The following is a 17,643-nucleotide window of genomic DNA, read 5'->3' as shown; positions in this document are numbered from 1 at the left end:
GTTCAATTCAAATAACATTCAGAACTCAAAATGCAGTATCAAGGACTCAGAGGGTGTCAGGAAAGGAACTTGAATGGAATTTTCATACCAGCATTTAAGAAGGGATACTGCTTCATGGGACCCAACTCTTATCTTCTCTGCTGTTAGTGAGTCAGTTTGTCACCTTGGCTTCCTATTTGACAATTAAGCCATTCACTAAAATAAATTCTGTGAACTTCATAAAACAGACAACATCGTTCTTGTGTGCAGTGCCAATGGGAACTGCATCTCACTGATTATCTACGATATCCTAGTTGGTCTGAGCCTACCTAAGTATTTTGAAATATAGTTCCAGTTCACTTCACTTAAATACATTTAATTTTCTTGAGAGCTGTATTGAAAAAAAAACTGCAGGAAAGAGACGGAACAATTTTACTGTTACATAAATATTAATGAAATGCTATCTGCGATATATAGCCACAATCATGCAATTTTCTGAAGGACTAAAGGCTGCTTAAATCTTCTTGAATATTCCCAGCAGCTTTTTAAACAAGAAAAGTAACAACATGTAAATGGATATACATTTTATCAATTTATTTATATGCTACTGCATTCATTGTGATGCAAAATCCCCTAGGAAAATCTAAAAAAAAATTAAAAATTATAACCCACTGTTAAGGTTCCTTGCATTTTAACTAATCATTAGTACATTATAATTACTTTATGGAAACATCCAGACAATCATAGCTATGTAATTATTAACTGTTTTAATTTAATTCAGAGGTTTTTAATGAAGCTGTATCCTGAAAGCCTAATTTATAATTCACGCCATTTCCTCTCCTTCAATAAAATGACACTCAGAACTATACAGCAAAAGTATAGAAAAAACTAGCCACAAGGCAGTTCTTTGAGACTTGGAAACAATAGTAGAGTTTTTCACTATTAATATTGCCATTTCATTACCTTAAAATTGTTGAGGAAGTAGAGTTATCTGAAAGTATTTCATGCACAACCTGTTGGTCATAGTCAAGAAGTTAACAGTTTATAAATCAACACAGTCAAAAAGTTAATACCTTATAGTTTGTTCTTCTATTTGGGGGTGGGGAACTTGATTTGCAATTAAAGAATCTAGTCTCCCCCAGCTAGAAGCGCAAAAGTAAAAACCAAAATATTATAACCCCTTTAAATGAAGTAAATATAACCATATCCCTTTTTTTGTCATTGTTTCATAACATGCTAAAGAATTATCCATTATCAGCTTTTCTGCCTTTTTCTTATGAGGAGTTTAATAGAAATTGAGAGAGTTTAGGTGGAAAAAATTATCTGATCATTTTCATTTGTGCAGTACAGTAAAACCTGACGATTATGTAAACTTCTAGATGGATCTGCACACTTACACATCATCTGTATGTCTAGGAATGAAAGGATCTCTGCAAACTGGTTTCTAGCTATTTTACTATACTCATTCCTCACAAACATCAACAAAACCCTTTTCCAAATAAGATATTGTTAAATGCAAAGTTACCTCTACAAATTGTAGCAATTTTTCAGTGGCCACCTCAAAGGTCTTCCTGGCCGACTCTGATTTCCGCAGCTGACAGTCAAGCACTGTAACCCTCTTTCTCAAGTCGTGAATGCTCTCCTGGGAAAAGTATTTTAAGGCTTTTATTCTAATAATTTTCCTCCCATGGTTCACACAGAGACATAGTGTGAACAGAGTGTTTGGAATGTTTAACATGCTCTTTTCTACATTTCTGTAAAACATAAAACTGGAATATCTGAGCAGCTGGCAAATCAGCTCGAAACTGCAACATATTTTGGCAAATGATAGAAAGGTAAATTAAAATTCAAAGATAACAACAGGAATAGGGCTGAAAATTAAGAGAGTTTGAACTGACTGATAAATGGATCAAAAATACCAACCTAATGGTGACAGTATCTCAGCAGGGTGCGTAAAGAGCCAGAACAAACTCAGTCCCCTAGTTTGCATCCACACCTGTTGGCCAACACAGTAATTATGGCACATCTTGGAGGAAATTACCCCCTAGGATGTCTCTGCATGCACTTGTATAACCTATTGATCAGTGTTATGCATCCTTCCTTCCTTCAGTACAGAAGATGTGAGCCCTGTTAGATCCAGCTCTGGAGGCTCTGGGTTTCATTAGAGTTCCTGGCACTGTTCGGGTGACAGGACCACGAGTAAAGTCCTCACGTGTACCTGGGCATGTTCTGTTTAGCACAGCTGTCTGCTGGACACAAGATCTAGAAAGATCTCTCCAAAATACAGAAAAAGCACTGTAGTTAAAAATAAACTTTTTCATCACACTGCAGGTGATCATTCTGAAAGCCTAAACCTACTCTAAAATCCTTACAAAATAATCACCAAACCCCACTTACTAACTTCACTGGAAGCAAATAATTTGTACAAAGCAGCAGAATCATCATCCCCCTGAATATCAAAGAATCTGTTGATTCAAACACCTTTTTTTGGTAATTTCACTGTAAACTCTGGAGAAGAAGCTGGTGAAAGAACTCACTCTTTCATACTAAAAAAGTGAGAGGGACCAATCTGATTTTTATTTATGCCTCAACATACGTTATACTCCATTTAGTGAATGTGTTTTAGGGGGAGATTACTCATGCATTAAAGAAAAAAACCAGGTGTGACCCTGCCTAAAACTTGGCTCCTGTAACTGACTCCCCTTTTACAGCAGGATGGGGACAAAAGGCTATAAAATGGAGTTGGGACCTATTTGATACTGCTTCTTTTGGATAAGAAATGCAGACATTGAAATCTCCACACAGATATTGTAGTACTCAGTCAGAATTTCAGGAACTCAAGTTAGAATCTCTGGAACAAACCTCCAGGAAAGCAACCCACACTGTATGAATTTCTTAAAATTTGGGTATTTATAGAAGTCCTGGAAAACAGTTTTCTAGGGTCTAGATGCAAGAACACCTGACATAAAAGATGGAGCATCTCACCCAGATGTTCAGAAAATACATCCAGGGTGTGATTTACCTCATGACTCACAATCAGATAATTGGAATTCCTCCTGGGAGCCACAGGGACTTCCTAAGCTGTTCTCTGCAAGCTTGTTTACCCCAGAGCTTGACTTTACTTTCTAATGTCTTGAAATATTAAATTAATTCTCAGGATGAAACAAGGCAACATTTCAGTGGGTTTTCTTCACCAGGTCATATGCACATTCATTTTTCATGAGAAAAACAAGGTAACCTCACAAATGCCAACCTGCTTGTACTTGTTAAAACTGTGTCAAAAACACAGGTCAGGAGTTATGAAAAAATTTTTGAAGTGCATCAAATATTTTATTTCTTAGCCTGTTCTGAAATGCCTTGCTGGAGATGAAGTAGTGAAGCAGACTTAAAATATGAGGTTAAATTTTTTTTTTTTTGCAGGATTAGTAGCATTCAAATGATTACCTTGATTACATCTAAATTTACTTTGGAACATGACTGGACTTTACATGGTTGTTATTTGCCTAACAGAAACATAAACCTGAAGGCCATTTTCACATGAGTACAAAAGCATAAAATTATATGCAAGGTGTACTCTTTAAAGACAATATATCTGCAGCCCAGAAACTATTCCATGCTTAATGCTTGAGATGTGCCATTCTGACCTATAACCCACATATACTAAGAACTCCTATTTTTTCAGCCCAAAGATGTCTGGATAAAGGAAGCCTTGTACACTTCACATTACCCTCTTCAATCCACATCATCCCAGTTATTGAATAATAAAAGACAAACAGTGACCTACTTTAGAAAAGCAGATGAAAAGAAAATGAAAACCAGATACATGACAACAGCAAGGAAACCATGGTAACTCTGACAGGCTTTGCTTACTTTATTTTGGCCAGAATGCTCAGTGAGCTGAGCCTTCAGTTCTCCAATTTCAGCCTCTAAGAGGCGAATCACCTCCTCATAGTCCAGCTCCATTCCCCGGGCCTGCCTCTGAGCAGCCTCTGCAAGGTGAATTCTGCTGCGCAGGGCTCTTGTCTCCTCCACAGCTGCCTTGGCTTCCTGCAGATTATATAATTCAGGGCAGAAGTTACAACTCCAGCTACCAAAAAAAAAAGAGCAGATTTAGCTCACAACTTCTGCAGTTGGCATCAGGGCTACCTGTTAGTGTTCATGGTTAGAGGGTTCAATGGCTAATTTTTGACATTATGATGTGCAAATGAAAACCAGGTATGTACAGAGACATAATTTTCCTAATAAATTAAATAACAAGTTCTATAACTACTGAAAATCGACTTGAATGAAATGTTTTCTTGAAATGCACCAGATACTGTTGATCTGCCCCATTGCTTTCACACCAAAAAAGTACCTTAGTGAGATGTTACTTCATTTTATTTTTATTGCATGAATTCACACACTAGTCACAGCTCACACATCATGTAGATGGACTTTTAATGCAAGTAATTCAGTCCACACTCTTCAGAATCACTGCTTTTTAAAAAAATATATTTTTCTGTCCTCTTTCCTGGTCCTATTATTTTCCTTACAGCCTGGATTATCACAGAAGAGTGATAGATCAAACTTATATTTATATATATATATATATATAATGTACAGAAAACAGAAAATCAGAAACTGTTAGCTTTTAATTCAACTAATGTAATCCCTAAATGTTGCAAAATCTCATTTGAAGAAAGATATTGCTCAGTTCCTTTTAGGACTGAATATTAATTGAAATTAACTGATTAGTAAATTAGAAAGCCAAACTAAAGGCCTGTACAATGGAGTTTGTTTACACTCATCTAGGAATAAAACAAACAAACTGCTCACCAAAATGGACAGGCTCACTGGCACCAAAATCACTGAACCATCTTTTCCCTCAGCTATTAATTAATCTGTAGGAAAAGTCACTTTATATCAATTTTATGAATAATTAAAGTTATCAGATTTGAATACACAAATTAACAGAGCTAGAAGTTTTTTGTAGAAGTTGCTCAGTTAATGATACTTAGGTGAATGTTCTATTCCTGGTCTACCTATTACATCTTAAAATTATAATTATATCCTGGTTGGGAACGGAACTAGAGGGAAAACAGGTGGATGTTTCTCCTCCCATGGAAGAGAAACACACTATGACTCTTGACCATGGGGAGGAAATAACCTTCTAGAAGATAGGTTTGAAATTGCTGTTTCTAAAAAACCTAGATGACCAGACCTTCCTGTTTTGTGGAAGCAATTGCATATAAAAGGTGTCGTTACAGAAATGTCTAGAGAGGTCAGTTAAACTTAAAAATTCAGATTTAATTCTTTCCTAACATAGAAGCATTTGTCCTGTACAATCAACATCCTTCAAGTTAGGTTTTCCTATATTTTGTGATAATGTTCTTTCTGTAAAATGCTCTACTGATCTCAGCTTCATATGACTTTTAACCTCTACACTGTTAGTCTTAATAGACAATATATTCTGGGCCACAAATCGGTTAATCTCAGTGACATAAAACCAGTACATCATCTTCCTCATCTTTGCAATATAATACCAATTTGGACAATGGCCAGGGACATCCTGCTCTGTCAGAAAAGAGAGCAGTGGAAGTAACCACACATGTAGAACAGCAACACCATTAGTGAACACAGGTGACATTGGTGTTGCATAATTTAGAGGTTTCTGTTACAGGGCACAAGCACTAAGAGATCCATTTAAGTGACCTTTAATTTGACAGCAAGTAGTATGATTTTCTTTTTCCTTGGGAAGCATTTAGGTGAACTACACAAGGACCAGCTGCACCTGGAAGCACAGACTCATCCCAGGCTTATTGCTCTGTGTGTATTTTTCCTCACATTGGTGTCACAGTTGTGTGTTTATAGCACTAAGAGCAGTGTGAGGGTCATCACTGCTCACACTCCCTGAACCACAGCAATCACCCCACCCCTCCTGCAAGCTGCTCCTGGCACTCCTTTTTCCTAGAAACAATTCAGGGAGCACAGGGACTTCTAAGAAGTTATCAACCTACAGAAGTAGAGGTCAAATTACTGCCTTTGGGGAGGGCACTTTCTTGCCAATGTAAGAATCAAAATGAGTCAGCAGCAAGAAGAGCTGGGCCCTGCTGCTACAGAGGATGAGTTGGGAACCTTCAGCAGCAAAGGCATCCTTGGGAACCAGGCTGGAGGTGGGAAAAAGATTCTTGGAGACAAAAGTGAAAAGATGCTCTGACGTTAAATTTGACTAATATAAATGAACACAGAGGCCTTGAGAAAGGGTGGCATCTTAAAAACCCACACTTAGGAATTATTTAAATAAACCTACATGAGGAAAGTGAAGAGAAAATTGCTATTATGAAAAGGGAGGTCTTCATTTTGAAAGAAGACATCCTTGAGATAAAGGTTTAATCTCTGATAATCCAGAATTGCCTTTACTCCTCCATTGTTTTTTCAGAACCCCAGTTGTTGAATATTAATTTCTCTGTAATAGCAGACTAAGTATGACCAGATTTCACCAGTGAAAGACCTAAAGGAATAATTAAGGAACAATGGCTTCTTACATTACAATGAAACAATTACACACACTACAACTGAATCAGTAAAATTGTCTGACACACCAGAGCTGTTTGCTGGAGCAGAGGGGCACAAAGGGAAATGATTCCATCCGGTTTTTCCATTCTCCAGTTACTGGAATTGGCACTGTGGGCACACAGTGGGTTCTCTCACCTGGCAAGTAAGGGGGCCCCACCAGTGAAGAATTGATGGGTAATACTCACTTCAGCAACACAACCTCTTGTCCCACTCATATGTATGAAAAAGTGTCCAAGGCCAGGCTAGACAGGGCTTGGAGCAAGCTGGGATAGTGGAGGGAGCTCCTCTCCATGGCAGGGGGGTGGAATGAGATGAGCTTTAAGGTCCTTTCCAACCCAAACCAATCTAGGATTCTAAGACACAACAGGTAGGGATCTGCAGCTGCTAATATTTCATTTATATAAACACCTCTTGGGACCCATTGTCCTGATCTGGTAAGAAGCCACTACAACCAATAAGGAACTAACAGCTGGAGGAGAGAAGCTGAATCCTTAAAAAAGCAATTTCAAGGTACAGGTTTCTTCCTAAGCCAGGTTCTATTTCTTCCTTGGATAAATTCATGCTTAAGAAGGTTTTATCCAAGTTTTATTCCAGCCACCACAAACACCTAAACTAAGATATTCTTTTAAACTATGTGAAAATTGTAGTTACAAATCAATTGTGCTTGTTGATTAATTCTACAAAAATTGTATATTGAAATCATCCTTTACAAGAAGTTTGAATATCTTTACTATGTATTAAAATAAAAAAACCTAATGAAATAAACCAAACACTTCTTTCAGGCAGGGTGAAATAGATTAGATACTGCTCCCAAAATAGCAGTCATTCAAAGCCCCTATTTTCCCCTCAGAGAAAACAACCACAGAGTTGCAAATCTCAGCACTTTGAACCAAGTCCAGGAGTTTGGGATACCACAAACAGTGTCTTATCTTCATAACCTTTCCCATTTCCTATGTTTAGCTGAGTGCTCCAGGTGACAGAAACTGCCCAGAAAATGCTGTAGTACAGAAGGGATCATTCAGGCTGAAATAGCCAGGACTCTCAGGCAGCACAGGATCCAGCCCAACTCCTCCAGGAAGACAGAAGACATCATTACAGATTTCACATTCGTGCTCTTGGCAAGACTTCAGGTACTCAGAAATGCCTTTCTGTGTTTTGAGCCAATTTCAGCTTACATATGATTTCAAGGAAGCCCCAAAGATATAGTGCTATATCACAACTTCAAAGCAAAAATAGATCAATTAATGGATTTTAATTGTATCATACCAATATTAGAAAATAATTACTACCTCACAGCAAGGTTAGCAGCATTTCTAATTTTAAGAGTTTATTCATGCTGTTCATTACTGAGTCAAGCACTGTTTAATGAATTGGTACTAACAAAGCATGTTCATTAACCAGAATATTTGTACCCCTGTCTTAATTAATCTGTAATCTCTGCAATTAACAATTAGTAGAAAAGAGAAATACCACAAAATATACCTCAATATACGATTGGTAACCTAAATCCTCATTTAAAACGTTGTTTTTTCAGGAAAGCAGTCATTTAAAAAAATGTTTAAATTATGCTAAAGTCAGAAGACCTTAAGCACAGCCTTAAATTGGGTTTTTTGTTTATTTTGGTTGTTTGTTACTTTTAATCAGGCCATTAGGGTTCAATAATGTACTTATTAACTCCTTTCACTAACCAGCTCAAGCAGGAATGCACATCATAAGTTAAATGGCAACTTGTACTATAAGTAGCCTATTTTTAAAAAAACTTATCACTATGAATCTCAGTGCCAATATTGTTTTTAAACAACAGAAATATATATATAATAATATATATAAAAAACTTGAACATGCACCAAATATAAACAGGAGAAAATGTCCATTAAAAGCCCACTTTTATCTTTTAAAATAGATCAATGCTATAATTATATATAATTTAGTATTTCTCTTTCACTTCACTACATGGAACCCTTTCAATGCCTTCAACAAAATCAGTATTTATCCCTGAGAGGTTTGCAGGGGAAAATTGAATCTCACCACCACACGACAGTACCTGAGAAAAATAAAAGTGGGAGGACCTCGAGTGGTGGCAAATGAGCACTGCTGCCACTTAAAACATCTTAAACCAGCCCTGTCCAAGGCTGCCTTCCCAGGAAAAGCAGGTTTGTATTGGGGATTGTACTCTGTACCAGCTTTAGTCTGGACTAATAACACTGAACAAGTGTTCTGGTCTAGAACAACACAGTCAACCCATTAGAGAATGGGAGTTCAAGTGCATTACTGGAACCATCTTCCAAGTAAATTATATCCAGTGGATAACCCAATTTATTTCCCACAGTGTACAGAAGGAAACAACACAATACTAATGGAAAATGCTTCCAAGCAAGCTCTCGTATATTCAAGGAATATAGGTAACAATGAAGGTGTTCAATGAATCTTAGGAGCAAGATATAAAACTAATCTTAATAGAGGGGATTTTCAAACTTTATCTTGCATTTGTACATGACATGTGACATGAGAAACCCACAAAGAACAGGTGCAGCAGTGCAGGAGGGAAGGAAAGCAGCCAGCTCACTAGAAGGAAAAGCTGACAGGGTGTTCAGGAGGAAGAGGGAACAGGAAATTTCCTTGGGTTTGAATCCAGGCTATGAATGACATGAGACTTACATTTAATTGGGAATTTCCTTTAAGAGACACAAGGAAGCCAAATACTCTGATTTATTGGCTCATAATTATAGATAGATTTGGAGGCAGAAAAAAGACTTTCCTCAGAAAACCCTGATTATTTTTTCCTGGTAATTTTTTCACACTTAAGACTGGTTGACATATAAAATAGTTAATGTTAGGACTGTAAATTAGGCAACTGTTGCCTAAGAGCAGCAAAATCTCTTCAAGAACACTTAAGACTAGAAAGGTTCTACTACATAATTATCCCACTTCATTGATCCAGCTGGTCTCAGGATTCCTATCTCAATTCAATGGCAGAGAAATCGATTACTGCTCTAAAAAGTGAAGAATTAATTCTCCACTTTTAATCGAAAGCTCTGTAGTAACACAAGAACCACCTTTGTGTTGAAATCAGTGTGAAAGTATAGTCTACATGAGCACTAAGAGAAAAAGAAGTGCTCCTATCTCCCTTCCACAAAAAAAATTAAAAATTTTTACGATTATAACTTTTAGAAACTTCAACATACTTGCTTGACTACTTGAAGCTGCTCTGCTAACTGCTTCTGTAAGTTCACAGATTCAGACAATTCTTCCTATTAAAAAAAAAAGAATGATAAATAAGTTTGAAAGAGAAGGAGTTTTGATCCTAAAGCAATTAGCTCTTTCAAAACTACAGATAACAATACTTAACTTCTATCAACAACTTTTATAAAACCTGTGATAAAAGCATCTCTGAAAGATAACTTTTCTGTGAGTTCATTGATGTTTAAGTTTCTTGAGTATTTTAGAATTATTTACTGAACATTTCTGGGATGTGTGCAAAAAAGTGTAAGAAATAAGGCAATTTATTATAGATTGATGATTGTCAGTTTTCCACATCAGCAATTTAGGGACACCTGCTCAGTATTCACTGTGTTCAATGTAAATGGGGTTCTTTCATTTCAGTACAAAGCTCTCAGAAGGAGAATCACTGTGCATAGAACAGAGAACTGACCTCTGGCCATTTCAACCCAATGTTTCTGTAATTTACAGCAAGAAATTTTTTGGACCAATGGTCAATTTTTAAAATTGTCTTTGTCCCAACCTCAGTACTCCTGTTGAAGAACCAGAGTTATGTATGCTGAACACAGAACTTCTTATCTTATGGTTTGTTAAAAAAGAAATTCAGGATCATGGGAATGTGGTAGCAACCTGGGGTATTAAGAAATAATATTTATTGCTTTAGGACATGGGAATTTTGTAATGTCTGGGAAAATACGTATTAATTTTGCACACAGATTAATTTATCCTCCAGTTCTGATTCCTTTCAGAAGTATCAGCACACACTCGGACTCTGCAGTTACTAGCATAATTTTTAAATAAAATTGCCATGCAAATCAGTCATTTCTATAAATTCACTTCTGTGAAATGTCTGCTTAGTCTCATTTCTCTATAGACCAGATTAAAAAATGTGTTAGCATTCAGTATAATGGCTAAAATACACTGTCTCCACAAATATATTGTAAGCAATCTTCAAACTTGATTAGGACTGTTTGCACTGCCATTTTATTTATCTAGGAAAAACTGCACATGAAATTCAAATAACCAATAAATTCCTATATACACTCAAAAAAACCCCTAGTCTCTTGAATAATTTAAAGCAAAAAAAAAAAATAAGTGTTACCTTTAATTTGCTAATTTCTTTTAAAGCTTCATTTCTTTCTTTCTTAAGTTTTTCCACATCATCCTCCAAGGAATCACAGGTTACAAACTGTGTGTACACAAATATATAAGGTTGGAATGGATTGCTAACTATGTCTTCCATAATCTTTAACATCTTATATTAAAAGTTCTTGTAAATAAAATGAGAAGAAAATATTAATTTTAGGATGATTTATAGATCTGAAAATGCTAAAAATGTTTAATAAAATTTTAAACAACTTAGCTTCCAAATGAACAATTACTTTTCCTTTTAAAATGGATTAATAAAGTGTTTTTTAAAGTATCAAGAATATGTCACTATTTCCATATTTTAAATAATAAGGCATTATATTTTAGTGTTCATATACTAAAAATACTCTTTTTTAAAGTCACCTCTAAAATAAAATGATTTTCACTGTAGCAGTAGTTCAAATTACTGGGCCCAGTAATTGTTTCTCACTCACACAGGTTGTAGCAATCCAAATTCTATTAAGAAACCTCAGTAAATCAATGTTGTCCAGACTTACAACAAACCACAATTTAATTAAATTAATTGCTTTCTACAAATTAGGCTGCTTTAAAAAAGCTTCACAGAAACTAGGTTATCTTAAAGAACCCCATGCTGCAAAGCTGTTTTAAACATCTGCCCAAGATTTGGAGTTATTTTACATCCAATAAACTCTCCAATAATCTCCTCCCGACTGTTAAAACACTGACCAGGCACATATTTTACCTGTGAGTCCTGTAAGCTGGCAACTTCACCCACCCCAAAGGTTTCAGATTTGTGGCTGTCATCAGCTTCATTTGATTGCACAGACAACAGATTCCTTGAAACTTCAATGAAATCTAGGAAAAAACAGATTTTGTTGTTGTAGCCTGGAAATTCAGTTTAGTAACAGATCATTGGTGCAACACAACTGCCAATATCACCATGAACAGCCACTCTGATAAATGCAGTTTTCTAAAGGAAAAAAAGAAAATCAGAGAGATATCTCCAAAGAGAAAGTTCTGGTAAAGCTGATAAGAATAAAAATGCCCAAACACATTGGAATTAAGTATCCTCAAATCAAATTGTGAAGGAGAAAAGAAAACAAAGGTGGTGTGAAGTTCACCTTCAAGGTACCTGAGAGGTTCTGCATTTGGCAGGTGTCTGTGAAAAATGAAATAAGGCTGCACACCAGGTATACACACCTGCCCTTCCAATCAATTGACCTTACCAGAGGAGACAAGAAAAAGGAAAAATTTCCTGCTAGCTCAGAGCTCATGGTTTCCTTTTCAGACCCTTTATACCCCTGATGGAAGCTTGGTAAAATTGATGTTGACCAAGTTGAAAGTTTTAAATATAAACAGTCTCTAATGCACAATCAACATGACTTGGATTACCCATACATTTTGGACTTAAAAATTCTGCTACACTATGACAGAAATGTGGAAATACAAAGGTCAGTTTACACGACATAAAATCTGATAGAACATCCAGTATTTTTCTTGCTGAAGATGTTTTTGGATGTTTAAGTACAAAATACTATTTTTCACACACTAGTGTTTTTCATAGACTTTAGGGAAAGGGAAATTTCTATCAGTTTTAGCATCAGAACCATCATGTCTCACAGTTTCTGAAAAATATTTTTAAATTGTGCGTGTCATCAACCAAAATTGTTACAACCACAAGAAGCAACTCATTCTCATCAGAATTAGATTTAGCTGGAAGAATTGTGATGGTCTCCCTGCAAACCTGTTTCTATATGCAATAGTTAAAATATTCTTGCTTCCCACATACTGAAATTAAGTGATCCATCTGTTTACTTGCTTCAAGAAGCTTCTTTAACCATCAAAACTCTCCCAAATAATTTCTGGAAAAATTACAGTTGCCTATTGTCAGAACAAAACATTCAAGATTTTCTGAGCACAAAATAAAACTTTCCCAAGGCTGCTCTTAAGAAAATAAATTTGTGATTTGCATTCCCATTACTTCATTTCAAGTAGAACTTCAAGCTTATTTTTTACAGCAAAATAAGGTTCTTGCCTCAAATTATTATTTTATTTGCAGCAGCAGCCCAATACTGACAAGAAATATATTAATGGTTATTATCTATAATTTTTGTATTCCTACTTTTCATTATTTTCTGTGGTAATTAACAAATTAATACCTCCAAAAGTCACTGTTCCTTTAGAATCTTTATGAAGTTGCTGCCTTAGGGCTTGCTGCTGTTCATCTGTGAGCTGAATCCCAAGATAATTCAGTGCCTGGAAGGAAAAACTTATTTTGGAGTGAAAAAAGAAAGGACTAAGGATAATGACTGCAGGGACATGGGGGAGTAATTAAAGACCTACACTTCAAAGAGCCTTTGTATCCTGGTACACTCTCACTGACAACACTTTTATTCCAGAGCCACTCAGTGACTTTTCCTTCTAATTGAGAGATGTTCAGATATTATTTAACCTTGAATACAGACGAGTGTAAAAAGCAAACCCCTTTGTCCTTAATAACTGCTTTAAAAATCCTGAGGGAAGTTCTGATTCCCAGAAGAGTTAATCAGTAATTAGATTAACAAAAACAGTAATTTGCCCAATACATAAACTGAAATATTGGCCTGCAACATGAAAGAATCACCAAATAGAAAATTGTGTGTCATTTATGCTTTAAAGTTTTTCAGCCTAGAAATACTGTCCAGATGTTTTACCTGCATCATGAAGGGGGAAGAAGGAGAAATCAAGATTTTTAAGTATTTACCCTCTCCAGCTTTTCTGTTTTGAGATAAATACTCAAGTTCTTTCCTTGGGGCTCATAATCATCATTCTGGCTGGGGGCAATAACTAAGAGATAAAAAAAATAAAGTAATATTAAAAAATAAAGTAATATTAATATTAAAGTAATTATTAATCGTGGTAACTATTGTTTTGAAAAAATTTGTTCTGAAGCTCTGCTCATCAAGTGGATGCCAGCTAAATACCCACCTGCCAAAAATACATATTAATCCTTATACTGGCTTCTTTTTTTAAAGGACATAATTGTAATCAACAAAAATTATGGCTATCAATCACTTCCACTATTTTTTTTGCATAAAAAAGTGACAAGTAGGAAATTAACAGAAAATAACCAGGAATAGCTTTGAGTGATCCATCAAGCATATGGCTTCTCCTTGTGGTATTTTCTCTCAGAGACAGACAGATACTCAGGAAACAGAAAGGGAAACACACTTGTGAATTCCAAGAGAGACCTCCAAGACACACCCTTAGTGTTACTGACAACTGGCACATGGAGTGATCTAGAAAACACTGGGGAAGAGAGGGAATGACCTGCTCCCAAACACGGGAGGGAGCTTAGGCTGAACTCCACAGGCTGCTCAGTGTTTTTTCCTGGGAAGGATCTTTTCTAAGAACTCCTGTCCATCAGGCCATCACTCATCAGCCCCTTTCTACCCTTATAGTCAGAAACACAAGTTTAAATGGGTTTTTTGAGCTATCATTTTGGATTTTAGATGTATGCAAATAAAAAAACCTCATTGTTTGCATTCCTTATTTATAAATATAATGTAGGTCTTAATTCATAATTTCATTAGTGAATTAAAAAGGTACTGAAATCAAACCAGTGTTTGACAAGTGAAGGATCTTGCAGTTTGAGATTCTCTCCAAAGGAACAGAAGGAATTGCAGAGAATTTTTTTTTTTAATTTTTTTAGTTTCACAGCATATCTGTTTCCAAGATCAAAGTAATTTACATTCTCTTTACATGCCAAAAGCATAAACCAAAATATCTTGAAAATCTCTGACATTAACACCTCTCACATGCTATATTAAAGTCTGAAGGCAGTGAGCTAGAACCTTGGTGGAATTGGCTCAATTTCCCTTCAGCGCAGAATGAAAAAGCCTTTTGTGTGAGTTTGGGCAAAAAATTCTCAAAACTATGCTGATTTTTTTATAAAGTGTTAAAAACAAGAGTATCTCATCTAAGAGATGCTTTAATTTTTCAAGGTTATCTTTGAAAGTTTATCCTTGAAAAAGGGCAGCATGAAAGAAGTGGCAGGTTTTTCTAAAGATGTGCTGTTAAATAAGAAGAAAATGAAACATGACTGAAGCTGCAAGTATTTGTGCTTTCTGCTCTACTCCCTCCCTACATTCTTCAGATGTGTTCAGAGACTGTGCCCTTCCTGGTATCTTCAAAATAATAAGCTCCTGTGTACTGAATTATATTAACCAAGAGTCTTATATACTGAATATATTAAAAAATAAGACTTTTGCCTTGTTCCTTTGATTCAGTGTTTGTCATAGCCAATATGTAAAAACTGTGATCATTAATCTCCAGGTGTATTCAATACTAAAACTTTGCCAGTTTCAACAGCTTACATTTGGTCAGCTCACCCTTCAAGGAAGGGAACCAACTGGTCAGATTTGCAATATGGGAACTGTTTCATTTTAAACTTGAATATCTAATATGGGGTATAACAAATGCAGGTATAATTTAAATAATATCAGTGGAGAGATATCTGGAATGAATCAGATCCTGTGTATTTATTCTTCCTCTCCTCAGTACATTAGACATGAAATTGAGAAATTCAGCTTAATTGCTACTGCCTGAAGAAAAAGAATATTCAGGTCTGCACAGAGAAATACTGAACAGAGTCAGTTCTATCAGTGTGCCAACAGGGACTCCCATTATTGTGTCACACTGTTTCTAAATACAACACACTTGTTTCCCACAGGAATTACAATTGTTCAACTCAGATTTGGTTCTGACCGTGTTTCAAAAACCCTGTTTTTCCTTAAATGTTGTTTTCAAAATATTTCAAGATGTGATCAAAGTAACTCTTGTCCTTGTTACAATGTCATGACTCTAAAACACAAATATACATGATATATTGTATTTGTTACTAATGGAAAAGCTGTTAAGAGGGCTGCATGTTAATTCTATCCTTTCAATATGCTGCCCTGATTTAAGCAAAAAAAGCCATGCAAGCAGCATACATGCCCAGAATTTCATCAAATCAAGAAAGCACAGTTTCTATGGCAACCTAATCTTGATCTATATGTGAGTCTTCATTATCAGGTTTCTACTGAGTCTATTATCATGACTGCTGTATAGCAAATGTTGTGATCACTCATTTTTGTTTGGTTTCAGCTGTTTGTTAGAGACAATGTAAGTTATATTTGACAGAAGCTACTAAAAATCCGTTGATCTCAGTGCTTTATTTAGGAGTATAAAAAGAGTGCAATATTCCCTTTTTTTTAAAGACTATTGAGTCTCACTATGCACTATGTTCTGTTTGACTGTTATTGAATGAGCAAGGAAAAGGGTGGCAGGGAATTAAATCAGCACTTACCCGTGGCAGACACATCAGCAGGATTGCTGTCTAGAGCAGTAATTGGAGATTGCTCTCCCATCTTGACTCCAGTTTCCATCTACAAGAGGAAATGAAAAGTCATGAAATACCATCTCTAAAGCAGATCACAAGTCAAACCAGAAATACAGGTTCATGAAAAAAAGGGGCAGGAAGAAAGACTGGGGGAAGAAAAAAGGGCTGGGGAGATCAAAACAAGCCTAGGAGAAAAAGAAAGGCATGGAGGGGGTGATGCTGGTATCAAACAGCATTGGAAAAAATCAGATTGGGGCCTCATCAAAACCTTGGGTTTTGAAAACCTTCACAGATTAAGACAGCATAGTCTCTCTAGGCAACCCAGTTTACATCCCTAATAGGAAAGAAAAATGGGCAAGAATTTTAAGTACAAATATAAGATTTGTATATAATGTTTTATATATCTGTTTTGACTTCATATTTGAGAGCATTTTATTCTTCCGTCTTCTAAGGCAATACTTTATCTTTAAAAATATGATAAACTGAAAATCTGCCATCAAAAATTGAAATATTAGTTTTAAAATCTTTGTTCTCATGGTCAACATTACTTCTTTACAGTAATGGTGAGCTGTATGAATTAAAACAATTGCTGCTTAGCCAAGAGAATGGGGGAAAACCCCATACTTCTAGGACTTTTTTTAAGCAAAAATCTCATTGTCACAGAGCAAGTGTGAGATTGTACTGTACTCACACATATGTAGTTTTGTCTCTGAAATACATAACTATTTGTATCTAATTCCAAAATGTCAGAGAAACAGTGAAGGAGAACTTAGTATCTAAGAACACAGTTAATGCTTATTTAATTTGTTTTCTTACCCCAAGTCAACTAATTCCTCTCATCAGTGTGGTTTACTCTCCTGTTATACAACAAGGTTTTTCCAAAAGTGTTGATAGTCCAAAGACAATATTGTGCAGGAAAACAGACAGTCATTTTCTTAATAAAATAGAACCTCAATTACAATTAGGAGAAAAACAACCCTTTGCTCAGTTTGTTGTAAGAGGATTAAGAAGTACACTCACAGCATCTGGAGGGAATGGTGAAACCAGCCTCCCAGTGGGAGAGGGAAGAGGACCAAGTGTTGCAGCCTGTTGCTCTCCATGTGCCACAGAAGATGTTAAGAGGCTGAAAGGATGCTGCAGATTCTGTGGAAAACTGTGTATGTTTTTCTGTCTAATAAAAGCTATCTCCCAAAAATTTTCAAACCTAGAATTAAAATTTTAAAAGTTTCAACATATTGTATACTTATATTATTCATAAGATTATACTTCTGCAAAAATTACACATTTCCAAACACCGTGTGTGGGTTTATTTAATTATTTTTCTAAAAGGATGTTTTGTTACCCATCATTACAAAGACAAATACTGTAATTTTTAAAAAAACATTAAAGTATCATAATTTTTCAGGTCTAAAAGGTGC

At 35.7% G+C, this 17,643-nt stretch overlaps 1 protein-coding gene across 4 annotated transcripts in view; it reads right to left on the bottom strand.

Annotated features, from left to right (window-relative positions):
• The window catches only part of STXBP4 (syntaxin binding protein 4), a 79,527-nt gene that overhangs the window by 44,909 nt on the left and 16,975 nt on the right, over positions 1–17,643 (bottom strand). For all 4 annotated transcript variants that reach the window (XM_077188314.1, XM_077188315.1, XM_077188313.1 and 1 more), the window contains 10 exons: positions 17,246–17,429; positions 16,193–16,271; positions 13,607–13,689; positions 13,023–13,119; positions 11,606–11,718; positions 10,856–10,942; positions 9,720–9,785; positions 3,850–4,026; positions 1,505–1,621; positions 943–992 (listed from right to left, as the gene is read on the bottom strand). In XM_077188314.1, coding sequence (XP_077044429.1) covers positions 943–992; positions 1,505–1,621; positions 3,850–4,026; positions 9,720–9,785; positions 10,856–10,942; positions 11,606–11,718; positions 13,023–13,119; positions 13,607–13,689; positions 16,193–16,271; positions 17,246–17,429 — 1,053 coding nt within the window. The remainder of the gene's footprint in view (positions 1–942; positions 993–1,504; positions 1,622–3,849; positions 4,027–9,719; positions 9,786–10,855; positions 10,943–11,605; positions 11,719–13,022; positions 13,120–13,606; positions 13,690–16,192; positions 16,272–17,245; positions 17,430–17,643) is intronic.

This window comes from Agelaius phoeniceus, chromosome 19, assembly GCF_051311805.1.
Source record: "Agelaius phoeniceus isolate bAgePho1 chromosome 19, bAgePho1.hap1, whole genome shotgun sequence".
Classification (NCBI taxonomy): Eukaryota; Metazoa; Chordata; class Aves; order Passeriformes; family Icteridae; genus Agelaius; species Agelaius phoeniceus.
Note: the sequence above shows the minus strand (reverse complement) of the source record. Positions and strands in the feature narration are given on the sequence as shown.